The 16,824-nt window shown below is 48.0% G+C and overlaps 2 protein-coding genes across 2 annotated transcripts; both read left to right on the top strand.

Moving 5' to 3' along the window:
• The first annotated feature begins 204 nt into the window (after nucleotides 1-204).
• pik3cg (phosphatidylinositol-4,5-bisphosphate 3-kinase, catalytic subunit gamma) lies at nucleotides 205-9,922 on the top strand. The gene is made up of 16 exons (XM_084701124.1): nucleotides 205-403; nucleotides 858-1,248; nucleotides 1,502-2,122; nucleotides 2,286-2,581; nucleotides 2,998-3,503; nucleotides 3,700-3,934; nucleotides 4,501-4,566; nucleotides 4,748-4,891; nucleotides 5,264-5,345; nucleotides 5,536-5,639; nucleotides 6,054-6,200; nucleotides 6,458-6,548; nucleotides 6,999-7,129; nucleotides 7,784-7,895; nucleotides 8,020-8,177; nucleotides 8,455-9,922. Exons 2-16 carry the CDS (start codon nucleotides 870-872, stop codon nucleotides 8,734-8,736), a joined length of 3,354 nt encoding a protein of 1,117 aa, XP_084557250.1. The 5' UTR covers nucleotides 205-403; nucleotides 858-869; the 3' UTR covers nucleotides 8,737-9,922.
• A 124-nt stretch (nucleotides 9,923-10,046) lies between these two features.
• On the top strand, nucleotides 10,047-16,685 carry LOC146276780 (cAMP-dependent protein kinase type II-beta regulatory subunit-like). The gene is made up of 11 exons (XM_084701127.1): nucleotides 10,047-10,664; nucleotides 11,143-11,178; nucleotides 11,606-11,658; nucleotides 11,768-11,851; nucleotides 12,021-12,127; nucleotides 12,266-12,419; nucleotides 12,571-12,672; nucleotides 13,018-13,092; nucleotides 13,211-13,279; nucleotides 13,457-13,580; nucleotides 14,702-16,685. The coding sequence occupies exons 1-11, from the start codon at nucleotides 10,382-10,384 to the stop codon at nucleotides 14,836-14,838; spliced, it is 1,224 nt and encodes a 407-aa protein (XP_084557253.1). The 5' UTR covers nucleotides 10,047-10,381; the 3' UTR covers nucleotides 14,839-16,685.
• Nucleotides 16,686-16,824: the final 139 nt, after the last annotated feature.

Here is a 16,824-nt window from a genome sequence, read left to right as displayed (position 1 = left end):
TTATTTATCATATCGTAAATAGAGCACATACTTTTGCAATATGGATTATCGATTTTATTATGAGTAGCTATAATGATAAATAACATTCAACTAAATGGTTGGAACTTTTTGTAACATAATCCAATATGCCAATATTATTGTGTGCTAAACCAGTTCATGTAGTCCAATTGCAAGTACATTTCTGCGCTCAGAACTACACTTGAATCCTGACCTAACAGTATAACTCAGCAACCAATAAGCAGTAGGCTATGCAAACTACTGACGGCGACGGAGAAACAGCGGAGGCGTACAGTAGCAAGATTCTCAAACTCCTGAAGCACTTAAGAAAAAGGTTTAGTGACTGTTAAACCAACGTAAGATGTAAAGTCTTATTTGTGCGGCGTTTTTGTGTCTGCGTTGAGCGGTAAGTTTGACATCGAAAGTCAAGGAATAATCGCCTGACGAGTATTAGCTGCAGAACCGTTACTCCATTAAGATTTTTTAGGTTGTTAACGATTCATAAAGTTGGGATGATGCATTCATAACCGTTTATTTACTATTACAAATACACTATAATATATACAGGCTACGTTCCTGTAAAAAACATGAACATGTTATTTAATTAATAATAGTAATTAAAACATAGACCTACACTGCAGTTGACAGTGTTTTTAGCAGGCTTCCTGCTTTGCAACACTTCCTTTGCTGTAAATGTGAAAGAAGAAGTAACACGAGTGGTGAAGGCTACAGCACATGCCAGTATAAGAAACGTTTATTACTACTATAAGAGGAGAGAACGAAATGTCCGACGCTGCCTTAAGACGTTTGTGAGTATCAACATCTCACATTCTTCCCTCTTTCCCTACGATGGCGAAAAGACGAATCGGGTTATGGAACAGCAAATTAGCGATGAAGAACCAGTAGTCCTCAGAGAAGATAACCGAAGGAGAAGAAGGAAGATGAAACCCATCACTTCCACCTCTTCATTGGCCACGGACCAGATAGCCATTGAGTTTGCACTCCCAACCACCACCAAGACAGGCCGCAGCCCAGACACCCTGCTGCTAGAGGTGACAGGAAACTGGACCGTGGAGCAGGTGAAAGCCCAGGTTTGGCTAAGGGCAGTGGCCACCAACCTTTGTCCGGAGTTCTACCAGAAATACTCTCCAGACCATTGCATCCTCCTCTACAAGAAGAAAGGAAACTGGTGTGAGATTTACGACAAACACCAGGTGTTCCAAACTCTAGATTGCATTCGCTACTGGAAAGGTAAAGGTTTGTGGGTTTTGAGGGGGGGGGGGGGGGGGGGGTGGCGGGCATGTTATGGTTAAAAAGCAGCAGTTGTTTTGGATTTATAGACAGAGTGGATGCCAAATAACTGTGTACAAAACGTGGCATTAAGAATCCAGGATAAAAACTAATCATTCATGTTCTCATGTCTGAAAGTAGTCCTTTATTATGAATTTGACCGTTTTTTTTTATGACTTTGCCTCTGACTTTGTAATTTGGTTAACCCTCAAAGCCCTAAAGAAGGATGTGGGTAAGATCCACTTGGTCTCCAGACCCCAGCCTTCAGACGAGTCCCTCCAGTATCAGAGGTACCTCAACTACCTCATCGGCTACGACGTCACCGACGTCAGCAACGTGCACGACGACGAGTTGGAGTTCACCCGCAGGAAGCTCCTGACCCCCCGCAAGATCGAGCTGTCGGACCGCGATCCCAAACTCTACTCTATGGACCCGTGGATCAAACCGAAACCCATGCCGGAGTACCTGCTCAGTAAAGTGAGCAACAACCACATCCTTCTGGTCGTTCACAGCAGCACGGCCAGCCAGACCATCAAGGTGGCTATCGACGACACGCCCGACCAGGTGCTGAAGAGCTTCTTCGCCAAGGTAGCCAACAAGAGGGCCTTGTTGGGAATCCCAGAGAACATCAGCGAGGCAGACTTTGTCCTGCGGGTTTGCGGGAGGGAGGAGTATCTCTTTGGGAACCATCCAATCAGAGACTTCCACTGGGTCCGGCAGTGTCTGAAGAACGGGGACGAGATTCACCTGGTTCTGGAGTCACCTCCGAACCCGGATCTGGACTTGGTCCAGAAAGAGGACTGGGCCCAGGTGGATGACTGTACTGGAGTAGCAGGTATGTTGCATAGATTTCAAATGATTGTTTTTATTGGATGGATAGATACCACTACCGGTGAAAGGAAGATGTTTGTATTTTTTGTTTAGTGTGAACTGTCCCTTTAGTAGTTCATATATAATGTCAGTGATTTTATATCATGGTTTTACCATTCTCTCCTCAGGTACCCACGAGCAGTTGACCATCGATGAGAAGGATCACGAGCGTGTTTTCACCATCTCCATGTGGGACTGCCACAGGAAGTTCAGGGTGAAGATCCTGGGCGTCGACATCCCGACCCTGCCTCGTAACCCGGAGCTCATCGTGTATGTGGAGGCCAGCATCTTCCACGGCCAACAGCTGCTGGCCCAACAGAAGACCTCCTCCAAGCCCTTCACCGAGGAGGTGCTGTGGAACACCTGGCTGGAGTTTGATATCAGGATCCGGGATCTGCCCAAGGGGGCACGGCTCAGCCTGCAGGTGAGGCAATGTTTACCCTCCAAAACTGTTTTGATTTCTGGCGTGTGCCCTGGTGGAGCACGTGGGGGACTGGGTTTGAATTTGGCTCAGGCCATTTCCTGCATGCCTATCAAGAAATAAAGCAGACACATCACAGACACAGACACAAAGTCTACACATCTTTAAATACATTTTTATTCTTAGCCATCACCTTAGCGATCATCATAGAGATCACTATGTTAAGAGCTGGCGGATTTAGATGGAGGACATGATGTACTCGCAGTAAAGCAGTCTTGCTTTTAGGTTCGCCTCGCCTTTCAGCTCAATTCAATCATGTTACGGTTCCATTCTCCTCTCTTTGCTATTGGCACTGTTCTCTGCGGCAGACTGCCCGAGAGTATGCGGTTGTGTCACGGCGTGTTCTCTTGCGAACGCAGGTATCTTGTGGCAAAGCCCACCCTCAGACCTTCAAGGCGAGCACCTACCAGGACAACAGCGGAGGGGGAGGCGAAGGGAAGAGCGGTAAAAGCCGCCTGCTTTACTACGTCAACCTCCTGCTGGTGGACCACCGCTCCCTGCTGCGCCAGGGCGAGTTCATCCTCCACATGTGGAAGATGCCGGAAAAGAGCGAGGACAACAGCAGCGTCAACGCCGACAAGCTTACCTCGGCCACCAACCCCGAGAAGGACTCGTCCATGGCCGTAGCCATCCTGCTGGATAAATACTGCTACCCTGTGGCCCTGCCCAAGAGCAGGGAGGTCCGGGAGGCCGGGGCAGGGGCTGGGGCGGAGGCCGAGGGAGGGGAGCGAGTCCAGAGAGAGATGCCCAACCACCTGAGGAAGCAGTTTGAGGCCATCGTGGAGACGGACCCTCTCAACCCTCTCAGCCCAGAGGACAAGGAGCTGCTTTGGCACTTCAAGCACGAGTGCATGCGCCACCCCAGGTGGGCACCTCTGGCTGAGCCCAGGAAAACAACAAACTCACCCCCCTCACATGCGCACAGCAGTCCCATTCTCATCCATTCGGGACACCATATCCCATGTTCGGATTTCAAGCTCATCTCACACTCATTTCATCCCATTTGAATCCCCTTTCCCTTCGATCCTGCTTCCACGGGGCTCTGCGTGGCCCCCCTCCAGGGCCTACCCCAAGCTGCTCGGCTCGGTGAAGTGGGGGGACCAGGCAGCCGTGCTGGCCACTCACCGGCTGCTGGAGAAGAGCGCGGCGTGGGACCGCAGCGGCCTGGACGTGGGGCTGGCCATGCAGCTCCTGGACTGCCACTACTCGGACGCCCACGTCCGCTCCATGGCCGTGCGCAAGCTGGAGACCCTGGGGGACGACGACGTCCTCCGCTACCTGCTGCAGCTGGTGCAGGTGAGAGATGGGCTTCCGTCTTCCAAGATGGACCCTTGGGTGTCTTGAACGCGAGACCAAAGGGGGAATCGGTGGGGTCCGGGTGAAAGTGTTTGTCCTCTGAGTAGCAAGGGTCACGTGTTGGATTTGGTCTTCCCCTCTTCCTTCGGACTGGAGTTATTCTGGTTTTGCATATGTCGTGCATCGGTATCAAACTGTCAAGTAAATTGCCACCTGTCCAGGCACATCAAACAAAGAGCTCTTGGTGTGACATGCAAATAAGTGTTTCACCGTGTCTGTTTAATTTGAGCTTGCCGTTGTGTTTAGATAATTCATGCTCATGGGGAAACTGTATTCTTGTATGGGTCTGTTTATCTGATCTTGTCTTTCTGCCTGCCTGTCTACCTGTCTGTCTCCGTGCCTGTCAACCTGTCTGTCTCCCTGCTTGTCTACCTACCTTTCTACCTGTCTCCCTGCCTGTCTCCCTGGTTGTCTACCTACCTGTCTACCTGTCCCCCTGCCTGACTCCCTGCCTGTCTCCCTGCCTGTCTACCTGTCTCCATGACTGTCTGTCTCTCTCTCTGTAGGCTGTGAAATTCGAGCCGTACCATGACAGTGCCTTGGCCAGGTTTTTGCTGAAGCGCGCTCTCAGAGTAAGAACTCTTCAACGCCCCGTTACCACACCTCCGACTCGACACACATCACATTCATGTCTAGTACAGACAGCAGATTAACTTCTGCTTTATCGACTGTCATTTCTCACAAAGCGGGTCACTGAATGTCTGTCTCTCTGTGTGTGTGTGTGTGTGTGTTTGGCGGCCTGTGTGCGTGCAGAGTAAGCGGATTGGCCATTTCCTGTTCTGGTTCTTGCGCAGTGAGATCGCCCAGTCTATGCACTACCAGCAGCGATACGCAGTTCTCTTAGAGGCCTACCTCAGAGGATGTGGAGGGGTCATGCTACACGACTTCAAACGCCAGGTACACACTGTTTGTACACCCAGACGGTTGAATAAAGCTTATAGTGTTTCATGTCCTTTCAAGTATCTGTAGCGGGTCATATGGGCGGGGTTTATATTTTCTTGACTATTCATTCACCGGTTTGCATCAGAAAAACCCCGTCAAGTGTTTCAGTATTAGAAAGTATTTCTCCACAATTCTCAAACTATTTTTGGTATTTTGTGTGACAAGGCTACCGGTTAGTGGATAGATACATGTATAGTTAGTTGGAAGCACCATCTACAAACAGAAGCATAACTCAATTTCACGTTTGTCATCATCTTCAATCAAGTACACATACTGCTATCGAAACATAGGAAAGTGCAAATCTGATCTGCTATTTGGGCCATTTAGGTGGAAATGACTGAAGCATTACAGAAAGTCACCCGCGACATCAAGGCCATGTCAGCTGACAAATACGACGTCTCCTCTCAAGGTAATGGAAATCAACTCCGGCTTGTATAAGCATCACACAAACTGTACATCACAAGTAGATTCCCGGCTATAGAAAAAACGTATTCCGCTCACTGTAAGTCATTAACAAACCGAAAGCACAAAGAAACGACGGTGTGTTTGGTCGGTCGTTGAACGATGGGATGTGTTTGTGATCCGTGGTGTCGTTCCAGTGGTGCTCCAGCTGAGGCAGAAGCTGGAGAACCTGCAGACGTCAGGGCTGCCAGAGAGCTTCAGGGTTCCTTACGACCCCGGGTTACGAGCCGGAGCCCTGGTGGTGAGGACACGCCCCTCTCTGTCTCTGTGGCCCCTCCCGCTCTCTCCTTCGAACTCCTCGTTCGGGAGCGCGTGTTCTCGTCATCCCTCTTCTTTTCCCTCTCTCTCGCTCGCGCCGTTTCGCTCTCATCCCTCTCTTTCTCTCCCCTTCCGAGTCTTCCTTTCTCGTTCTCTTTGTCTCTCCTCTCAATTTGTTTTCTCTCCTCCGCCTTCTCCCCTCTCTCTCTTTCCAACCGCTTATTCACTTTATCTCTCCTCTTCTCCCTCATCCTCCCTCTTTCTCATCCCTCTCCTTCCTTACCAATCTCTACCCAAACTCCTTCTCTCCCCATCCATAACTCCATAATTCCTCTCTGGAATCACTCTCCACACAAAAGCGTTCTCTGTCCTGACTGCAGATGTGCCCTGTGTTTAGATTGAGCAGTGCAAAGTCATGGCGTCCAAGAAGAAGCCTTTGTGGCTGCAGTTCAAGAGGGCCGACCCCACCACCCTGTCCAGTGACCCCATCGGGGTCATCTTCAAGGATGGGGACGACCTCAGACAGGACATGCTCATCCTGCAGGTGGGACAGCTGGACAGGGAGGAACACGCAGGACAATGCACATCAAGCTGTCCATATTGTCCATATTCCCAGATGTCTACATATGGGCCTAGAACTGAAAACATACAGTTGCATTATACTATTACACTGTATGTTATAATGTGCACCACATTCACATATAACATGAACAATGTATCAGGTAGGGAAGACATAAAGACAACTATAAACAACAGTAGGATGTTGGTTCTAATCCCCTTTCTCATGTGTCATTGCTATAGATTCTGTTGATCATGGAATCCATCTGGGAGGAGGAATCTCTGGATCTGTCTTTGTTACCATACGGTTGCATCTCCACAGGGAACAAGATAGGTGAGTCTAACTGTTGGGTTTAATGCACACGGTGGGTGACTGCTACTGTTGTAATTGCCTTAGAAGACGCACGCTTGCGTTCACGTCCCTGCCTTGTATCTTCCCTTTCCTCTCAATTCCAAACCATTCCCAACAAAATATAGACATTTCCTTTCCATCTCTGTCACACGCTTTTTCTTTCTTTCTTTTGTTGTCGTGCTCCCCCTCTCTCTCTCCCCCCCTCTTTCTCTCCCTCCCTCTCTCTCCCTCCCCCTCTCTTTCTCTACCTCTTTCCCTCCTTCTCTCTCTCCATCTCTTCTTTTCTCTCTCCCCCTCTCTCTCCCCCTCCCTCCCTTCCTCTGTCTCTCTCTCCCCCCTCCATCCTCACTCCAGTTCACTGGACCATAGTTTGTTCACATTTTCGAAGCGACTGTGCAGTACATTGTGACCAACGTGAAATCCCCTCCCCAGGGATGATTGAGATCGTGAAGGACGCCACCACCATCGCCAACATCCAGCAGAGCGTTGTGGGCAGCACCGGCGCCTTCAAGGACGAGATCCTCCACCAATGGCTCCGGGACAAGTGCGTGAGCGAGGAGAAGGTAGGTGGCTGGCTATAGCACACTAGCAACTCCCCGCCGCTAACGGCTGCACTAACATGAGGGGGGGAAGGCTCCAGGAGCTGCGCCCGGGGAGGAAGGAAACACCACTTCCTGTCGCCTCTGCCTCTCTCTTTGTCTTCAACCGTAGACGCTTAAGGTTGCTTCGGCACCTGCGCGGTCGTGCTTGTGCGGCTATTATGGGAAGGTTCCTTTCTTTGTGTTCAAAATATAGCAGTGTATCTGATTTCAACGAATGTATAGCCAGTGTGAGCTTAGTTGTGTTATCAAACAACAGCCAGTGTACCACGGCAGGGCTGTAGTGATACTAAACATGGCTAGTCAAATGTTCATTCTAGGTTTGCATTATTTTGCTTGGTTTCGTGTGGACTATGCAAATATGTTGGGTAGAGAGAAGTGTGGCGGTTCTGAAAAATCGAAAATAAAAGCCCTTCGCTGTCTCTACTCTTTTTTTCCCCTCTCTCTCTTTCTCCCCTTCCTCTCCCCTCTCCCCCCTTCGTTGCTCCGTTCTTCCTCCACCGCATCCCGCTGACTCCCCTCCTCGTCCTCCTCCTCAATCTCACTCCCTCCTTTCTCTGCCTCCTTCTCCTCCCACTCTCATCCTCTCCTTGCCCCCCCAACCCCTCCCTCCCCAAGTTCCAACAGGCCGTGGAGCGTTTTGTGTACTCCTGCGGTGGTTACTGCGTGGCAACCTACGTCCTGGGAATAGGAGACCGCCACAACGACAACATCATGGTCACCGAATCTGGTAATGCGGCCAAGCGCGGTTCTCCCGACGTCATGCCAAAACAGAAGAAAAAAAAAACTCTTGACTTCATGCACTCAATGACAGTGTTGTAGGTTTATTTTCCATTTTGTGTGCCTTCTCTCAGGGAATCTTTTTCACATTGACTTTGGACACATCCTGGGGAATTATAAGAGTTTCCTGGGGATCAGTAAGGAGCGGGTGCCCTTTGTTCTGACCCCAGATTTCCTTTATGTCATGGGCACCTCTTCCAAAAAGAGCAGTCCAAACTTCCAGAAGTTCCAGGTGTGAGGAGACAAAAGATTTACACACATGACTGATGATGTATTAGACATTGATGATGTGTTAGAAGGATGTATTTGACCTTTTTGTTTACCACATTTGCTATATCCATAGCCCACAGTAAGCCAGTCGTCAAACTTGTTCTCTCTCTCTCTCTCTCTCTCTCTCTCTCTCTCTCTCTCTCTCTGCCTCTCTCTCTGTCTATGTCTCTCTCTCACACACACTCTCTCTCTCTCTGCCTCTCTCTCTGTCTATGTCTCTCTCTCACACGCGCACCCAGGATGTGTGTGTGCGGGCCTACCTGGCTCTGAGGCACCACACCAACCTGCTGATCATCCTGTTCTCCATGATGCTGATGACGGGCATGCCCCAGCTGACCAGCAAGGAGGACATCGAGTACATCCGCGAGGCCCTGACCGTTGGGCGCACCGAGGAGGACGCCCAGCGCCACCTGCTGGACCAGATCGAGATCTGCAGGGACAAGGGCTGGACGGTGCAGTTCAACTGGTTCCTGCATCTGGTGCTCGGCATCAAGCAGGGGGTGGAGAAGCGGTCGGCGTAGGGTGTTGGAGGGGGCGGGGGGGGCGTACACACGCTTGTGTGTATAATGCACATTGTATATACGCTCGTACACACCGACGAACATGTTTTCCACACGCATTCACAGACTCACACAGACAGTGGGCACTGTTTGTTTTTACAGACGGCATGCACTAGTTAAGATTGTGTGTGACTTGCAGGATTTGCGCTGGCCTGATGGCAACAGAAACGCCAGAAGAGTCGGAATGACTCGGGGGAGACTGCTGAGGGGGGTCACATTTGAGAGGTCTGCCCTCATACACCGTTATTACTGAGAGGGCTGTCACCATTGACAGACAATAAGGGTTCAAGAACAAAATGGCCACCCCTCCAGCTCTACTCAACGACCACTGAACTCTTCACATTTTCAAGGTTCCTGGCAGAATGCAAAGTGGAGTGAGACACACATTTGAGTTCAGGACGAGTAGCTGGATGTTCCCGAAGTAGATACTTCACGGTCCCCTCAAAGTAGAATTGCAGGCAACTGTAGAATACATATTTCAATGTTTTTATTCTGCTTCATTATGCAAAGACTGTTCAGATTTGTACTTAATTTACATGTTTTCACAAACATTATTTCATTATCATTTACAAAGAAACAAATATTCTCTCAAAACCCAAAGTAAGGTTGTTTCATCAGTACAGTATGCAGATGAGTGCCAGGCACCATTGAAGCTAAATAAATCAGCTTCTGTGCTAAGTAAATCAATGCATCATGTTTTCCTGTGTCCCAGAGGAAGTGGGCTCCAGTGGTGAAGAAGCCGTGTGTGTGCGTGTGTGTGTATAACAATGTGACCACTGCTCTCCACCACCATCTGTCAGAAAGATATATTACAGAAATTTCGAAATATTGGTTACTGTTTATAACTTCGGGTATAAAAAATACATATATATGAATGAACATGAATAAATCGGACTGCATTTTAGCCAATTAAATGTTACCAAAGAGAACCAAAAAGCCATTATGACGCCTAGGCCAAGAAAATGCCCTTTTTTGGGTCTCAACCCAGTTTATGTTCGAAGGGGGTCAGTTACTGTATTTAGACATTCATTAAAAATGAATCTATTTGCTAAAATTAATATGCACCCATCCGCTCTTATGAACCACTCCTTGCTTGGACTCCTTTCTACAAAGTTTGACTGTACCTAATAAAACGTAACTTTTAACAGCTTTTTTGTCAGTTTCAAATGCGTTTAAAACGTGTAAATTCCCTTTTCGTCATGACTGCTCTTCTAAATTTATTTCTATGACCGTGCAACCGCGCTTCGTCATTTGCCATCGGCTCGAGGAGGGTGGTTGCCATAGTTACGCGGGTCACATGCGTGGGTTTCCTGTAGCCAGCAGCAAAAGTGATGCTACATTTTTACAGCCATTTTCATGCAGTTGACATCAAAAGGCGGTTTGTGAGACACACTTGAACCGAGATCGAAAATGGAGATAACGTTAGCCAGATTTGTTGTAGCAACACGCCATGGTCTTGGATTCCATTTTTACTCCTAGTTCTCCTTGAAGCATCCTTGGAAGTGGACTGTCAATCCTTGTTAGCAACAAGCTAGCGGTAGCTGGAACCTTTTTTCCTATTTACTGTGTTGCTCCTCTGGGCGCCTCTAAAGACTCAGATTCAGAGATGAGTATTGAAATTCCAGACGGACTAACGGAGCTGTTGCAAAGCTTTACGGTTGAAGTGCTAAGGAATCAACCAGAACCCGGAGACCTTCTGGACTTTGCCTTGCAGTATTTCAGTCAACTCAAAGAAAATCGGACGAGAGGAGCCGCCTTTGACAATGCTAGAAATTCGGCTAACGCTACTTCTCGCCCTGGAGGCGGGAGGGCGGTCAACTTTGCAGAGGAGGCGATGCAAATTGACTCTGAAAATGATGAAGACGACGAAGACGATGAAGAATTCGTGGGTATGAAACCAATGTCGATAAGCACAACCTGCTGGCTAGTCATAATACACGGTAGCAACTATCAGCTAACGATGTTGGTGTCTGATAAGCGGGCCAACCCGCACTGACCACTCTTAAAAGATGGCTAGGTACAGAAGTTAGATTTGAGGCAATCTGGTCTCCAGATGTCAGGTCAAGTGAAGTGTATTGTGCAACATAATACTACTGCTGTGCACAATCGGTGTATCTAGCAATTAACTAGAAAGTGTATCTTGCTAGACTGCTAGTAACTTGGTCCCTTCATGTCCCCATATGCACTGGGCTTCATCAGGGTAATGAGACAGGCTCTTAAAGCGTAACGTTGCTTATTGTGTTCCCAACACGTACTCTGAACGACGCCTTCCATCATAAGTTATTGTCTGTCAAGCCAGTAAAGTAATATAATTAGTCTAACTTGCCAACCAGCAACTTTGTTGTGTTTCCTTTGCCCCGCGTACAGCACCTGTGATCAACAGATTCATGAGAAGATCCTCAGGTAAGAACTCAACGTCTGTATGTTTTATTGTTGTTCGGTTTTAAACCCTCTGAATAGGTTGAATGTCCCCCAGAACAAGTTTGTGTTGGCAGACGGAAGAAATATCCTATGTCTGTGCCTGGGACAATCGATCCAACAAGGAAAGCTTCTGCCGCTGTCATCAGAATTACTGATAATAATAGCAGGACCAAACTGCTTACCACAGGTTTTCCAACTCATGAAAACGTTAGAAATGGAGAGATGATGTATTGTCGTGACATCATGCTCCTGGTGCAAGAACGAATTGGAAGAGGCGAATAGAATTTGAATAGTTTATTCATTTGAGCATCCCTCTCAGGGTTGGGTGTTTGGTAACCATCCAGGGAACTGGCTTAAATACAGAAGTATTCTCAGGGACATGGAATGACATGTGCATGTGTTTTTACAGTGTGTGCGGAGGCATTCAATCCCGACGAGGAAGAGGAAGATAAGGAGCCCAGGGTACGATTTCTCGTCATGACTTTGGACATAGGAACCCTGGCGCTAGATAATGACCCCACGCAATTTGCAATCCAGACATGTTCAGTCAATGTCTCTCTTCCCATCTCAGATAACCCACCCCAAAACCGACGAGCAGAGACACAGGCTACAGGAGGCCTGCAAAGACATCCTCCTGTTCAAGAACTTAGACCCGGTAAAATGACAACACGTATATACACCCAGACTCAGTCGCCAGAAGATTCAAGATGGCGGACACTACGACACACCCACACTGAGGCGAACCTAATCCCTGCCTACACAAGCATTCTCACCTCCTATGCTAACGTGTCCGCGTTTCTGTCTGTCTGTCGTCGCTCGAACAGGAGCAGATGGCCCAGGTCCTGGATGCCATGTTTGAGAAGCCGGTGGAATCCGGCGAGCACATCATCGACCAAGACGAGGACGGGGATAACTTCTACGTCATCGAGAGGTGAGGCCCGCGGTTTCCGACAGCTTTTCGTCGCCCGGGTCGGTGTCCCTGTTGGGCAGGGCCGAGTTGCCGTCGACAGAACGGCCGACCCCCGAGCTCCTTCCTTCCCGCGTCTTTACCAAATGTCTGCCTCCTCAGGGGGAACTTCGACATCCTGGTGAGCAGCGACGGGTTGCAGCGCGTGGTGGGTTGCTACAACAACCGCGGCAGCTTCGGGGAGCTGGCTCTGATGTATAACACCCCCAGGGCTGCCACCATCATCGCTACGTCCGCTGGGGCCCTCTGGTGTCTGGTAAGTTCGACCGTTCCCAGTTTGACCACAGCGGCTTGGGCATGACTCAATGTTTTTTGTTACCGACTGAGACGGAGACCCCATGTTTCCCCGTTGCTCGGGCCGTGTCCGTCCACTGGGAAGGGTTTGAGCGGGTGATTCTGTGTTGCAGGACAGGCTGACGTTCCGGAGGATCATCGTGAAGAACAACGCCAAGAAGAGGAGGATGTACGAGACCTTCATCGAGTCCCTGCCTCTGCTCACCTCCCTCGAGGTAGGAGTCCGGTTCACAGCCCCTGCTGGAGGGCAGTGATGTCGTCATGAGCGGAGGAATGAATGACCTGTCCATAAGTACATTGGATGGATGGGTGGGGAACGGACCCAGTGAATGATCTACCGAGTAAACAGAAGAGAGTTGGAGCTGTTGATGGATGGGCGGGTCAATGTATGGATCGATGGCACGGAGGGGGGGGGGGTGGGGGGGCATGACCACCCATGAACAAAAATCCGCCAAGCCCTTGTTGCACACAAACGCAACCGTAGCGACGCGCCGGAATGTACGCTTGGAAGCTCCCACTGCTGTTGGATGCTGACATCCCCTTGTCTCCCCCCTTTGCAGCCCTCTGAGAGAATGCGAGTGGTCGACGTGTTGTCCACCAGAGCCTACAACGACGGGGAACAGATCATCTGTCAGGTACGTCTCGCCGACCCTTCGCGCGGTACACGCCGATCTGTGTCGCGGATCTAGACACACATATTTCTGCGACCCGCACTCGTAGCCAACGACCTGCCTGTGGTGGTTCCCCGTGTAGGGGGACATGGCGGACTGCTTCTACATCGTCGAGTCTGGCCAGGTCCGGATCACCATGAGGAGAAGCACGGTAAGGCTGCCAGCCCGGAGGGCCCGCCGTGCATCCGTCACAATGCGTATCGTCACATGTCACGCTGTCGTGAAAACGCCACGTTCACAACCTCTTTGCTTGTTACGGAGAGAGGCAATAGATCCTCTGTTTTTTGTTGTTGTTGTCGTTTGTCGTTCCCGCTCCACGGCGGCGCAGACCAGGAAGGAGGAGGTGGATATCGCCATGTGCAGCAGGGGGCAGTATTTCGGGGAGCTGGCTCTGGTCACCAACAAGCCCCGGGCTGCTTCCGCCTACGCCTTGGGGAGCGTCAAGTGTATAGGTACACCGGCCACACCGAGCACTGAAAGTTCCTCTCCACCATTTTTGGTGTCCAGAGCTAGTTCAACAAGAACTACAATCGCCAAAGCAGTTCAACAACCCGCCACTGGGATTTGGTCTGGGGATTGTAGTTTGATTGGCACCAAGTACCATTGCTGAGATAGAGCGTATGCAGGGCCACGGGTGTGACCTCTATAATCCGTGTCATTATCAATACCTTATTCTCACACCTGACTTGCTTTGATCCTGAGATTCACTTCATTGCCGTCGAATTACTTCCTGTTATAGTGTCCGTACCAGTATTTTCAGATAGTAACTACCTATATGACTGTCCTTCTCGTCGTGACTGACCAGTAACTACCTATAGCTGTGTTCGACTTCATGCAGCGCTGGCGGCACTGACAGACGGCTGCAGCCGGCTGCCTTGAAGCTGAGAATGCCATTGGCTGCTTCAAGTCAGCCGGGCTGCAGGCGGCTACACGCGCCGCCGGCAATGAGTGAAGTTGAACACACCTTATATGACTGTCCTTCTCATCATGGCTGACCAGTAACTACCTATATGTCCTTCTCATCATGGCTGACCAGTAACTACCTATATGTCCTTCTCATCATGGCTGACCAGTAACTACCTATATGTCCTTCTCATCATGGCTGACCAGTAACTACCTATATGTCCTTCTCATCATGGCTGACCAGTAACTACCTATATGACTATCCTTCTCATCATGGCTGACCAGTAACTACCTATATGACTGTCCTTCTCATCATGGCTGACCAGTAACTACCTATATGTCCTTCTCATCATGGCTGACCAGTAACTACCTATATGTCCTTCTCATCATGGCTGACCAGTAACTACCTATATGACTATCCTTCTCATCATGGCTGACCAGTAACTACCTATATGACTGTCCTTCTCATCATGGCTGACCAGTAACTACCTATATGTCCTTCCAGTCATGGCTGACCAGTAACTACCTATATGTCCTTCTCATCATGGCTGACCAGTAACTACCTATATGTCCTTCCAGTCATGGCTGACCAGTAACTACCTATATGTCCTTCCCGTCATGGCTGGCTTGCGACCGGGTCTGCTAACAGGGTGATGGTGTTGTGTTGCAGTGCTGGACGTGCAGGCCTTTGAGAGGCTCCTGGGTCCCTGCATGGACATCATGAAGAGGAACATCGCCAACTATGAGGAGCAGCTAGCCATCCTGTTTGGAAACAACACTGAACTTCAAGAGCAGAACGACGCGTGAGAGACTTCCGGAGAGGGGGGAGGGGGTCGCTCTTGCCCAACAAATCCCTGGCACAGGGCTCTTTACATTAGCTGTCCGCTTGGCCCTCCATGCACATCTAAGTATCTTCTAGGTTCAAACGTTCGAAACAATCAAAGTGTTGTCAATGGATTTGGGCGGGGGTGGGATCTTGTGTATGAGTTGTAGTGTTTTGTATGACATAAGGGCATACTGTTGTTTATCTGTGATCTCAACTTACATTCCTGGCCTTCTTATTGATATGTATGATATAGATGTATATCTATATCATATATCAATACATTCATACACAGTATTATTCCAATGGTACGTAAAAAAAAACACACACTTTTGAAGTTTGTCAGATAGACCAATTGCATCTGGTTACAGTTCTATGGTGTCATCTTCGGTGATCTCCTGCTAGTGTTTAATGTTTCATCCGGAGAGAAAAAAAGGAGAGGAAAGAAGAAGGGGGGGGGGGGAGGACGCAACAACATTTGGGGTATTTTTGTAGCCTGTTGTTGTTTCGAAGCATATTAAGTCGTAAAATACGAGCAAAGACTTGGTATTTTGTGCTCGCTCCCCGGACCCAAGGCTCACGTATCTCTTAAGCTGTTAAGACCTATTGTTTTTTGACTGTACAATTTAACCTGAGGTTGCGTAAAACGTCAAAGCCTCTCGCCAAAACAAAAAGAAGGCTACTGTTTGGCCTCACAAGGTGAATTCTGTCCATTCTAATATAAAACTGTGTCCATTATTTGTGGTTGCCAATGTACATTATTTGATGATATTGAACAATGCATAATGTATTGTACTTGAAGTTTTGTACCAGTAGTCCTGGGTTGCAGTCTAAGATGTTGTTCCTAAAGAACAGTAGTAGCCAACTGTTTAATTTATTTTTTTGTTTGACGTGTGGTATTTAGCCTTTTAAGTTAAATTGGACATTCACACACCATAAGCTGCTCGGTAGCCCCCCCCCAAAAAAAATCGAGGGTAGGCTAAATTTAGGTATTGTGATGTTTTTCTGAATGAATACCACCAAGGCTTTGTTGACCTGTTTGTATAATAGGGTGAGAAGTTGCCAGAGGACGTTTATGGGTTTATTATCCATTTTAGTAATTCAATGTTATTTTTCTTCATGGCATGTTTCGTTGTCATGTTTGATGATATGCTATAGCCTGTTTATAAAGGGAATTGGGGAAACTTTTGTGTTGAGAATTGCTGAATTTTCTGCACTCAATCCCTCAATACTTCCAAAAACAGGCAAAACGCATAGGGGAATCTTGATAGGAAAATAGGCCAAATTGGAGGTTCAATTTTTGCATAATGCTGCTACTCTTTGTTTCATACAGTTTGGTACTGTTTGTTTTATGTACGTTAAACTATTTATTTGTTATTTTTAATTAAATGCTCAGCTATCTTTTTGAAGCTTAGTACCGTACTTGCCTTTTGAACAACATATTTCATAACTTTCATTTACCTGTTAAAACATTCAGAAATTCAAGCTCCAATGCAAGTCAGTTACTTTTGAACAAGTTTTGTCAGTCGACTGAATGGATTTATAGCCTACCTCTACACATATATACCTATGCCAACGACAGGTATCTGTATTTCTTCATTTATTGGTATTATTGTAATTGTTAACCTTAACTGTTTAGTGTGTGTGATCAACAATCTGTTCTTGTGTTCGTTGATACTTACTTTAACAGTACACCCTCTGGATCTTGCTTTTAACAGTGTTGGCCCTTTTCTTGTAACGTTGTTACAAACTCTTACTTCCCAGAGTATTTTATGTATAACTGTTATTTGAATTGCCATTGCAATAAAGTTAGTTTTTTTATACAAATAAATAGCTTCTGAGGGGTTCTAGTAAACATTTGACTTGTATGTGCTGTAAGAATCTTTAATTATATTGACAAATGCAGTGCAATAATGTACATCTTTATTGTATGTTCTATGACCAAACATTAAATAACATTATGTCCAAAT

The sequence above is a fragment of the Hypomesus nipponensis genome, chromosome 7 (genome assembly GCF_054491055.1).
Source record: "Hypomesus nipponensis isolate SF chromosome 7, ASM5449105v1, whole genome shotgun sequence".
NCBI lineage: Eukaryota > Metazoa > Chordata > Actinopteri > Osmeriformes > Osmeridae > Hypomesus > Hypomesus nipponensis.
This window is presented reverse-complemented; position numbering and strand designations above follow the sequence as displayed.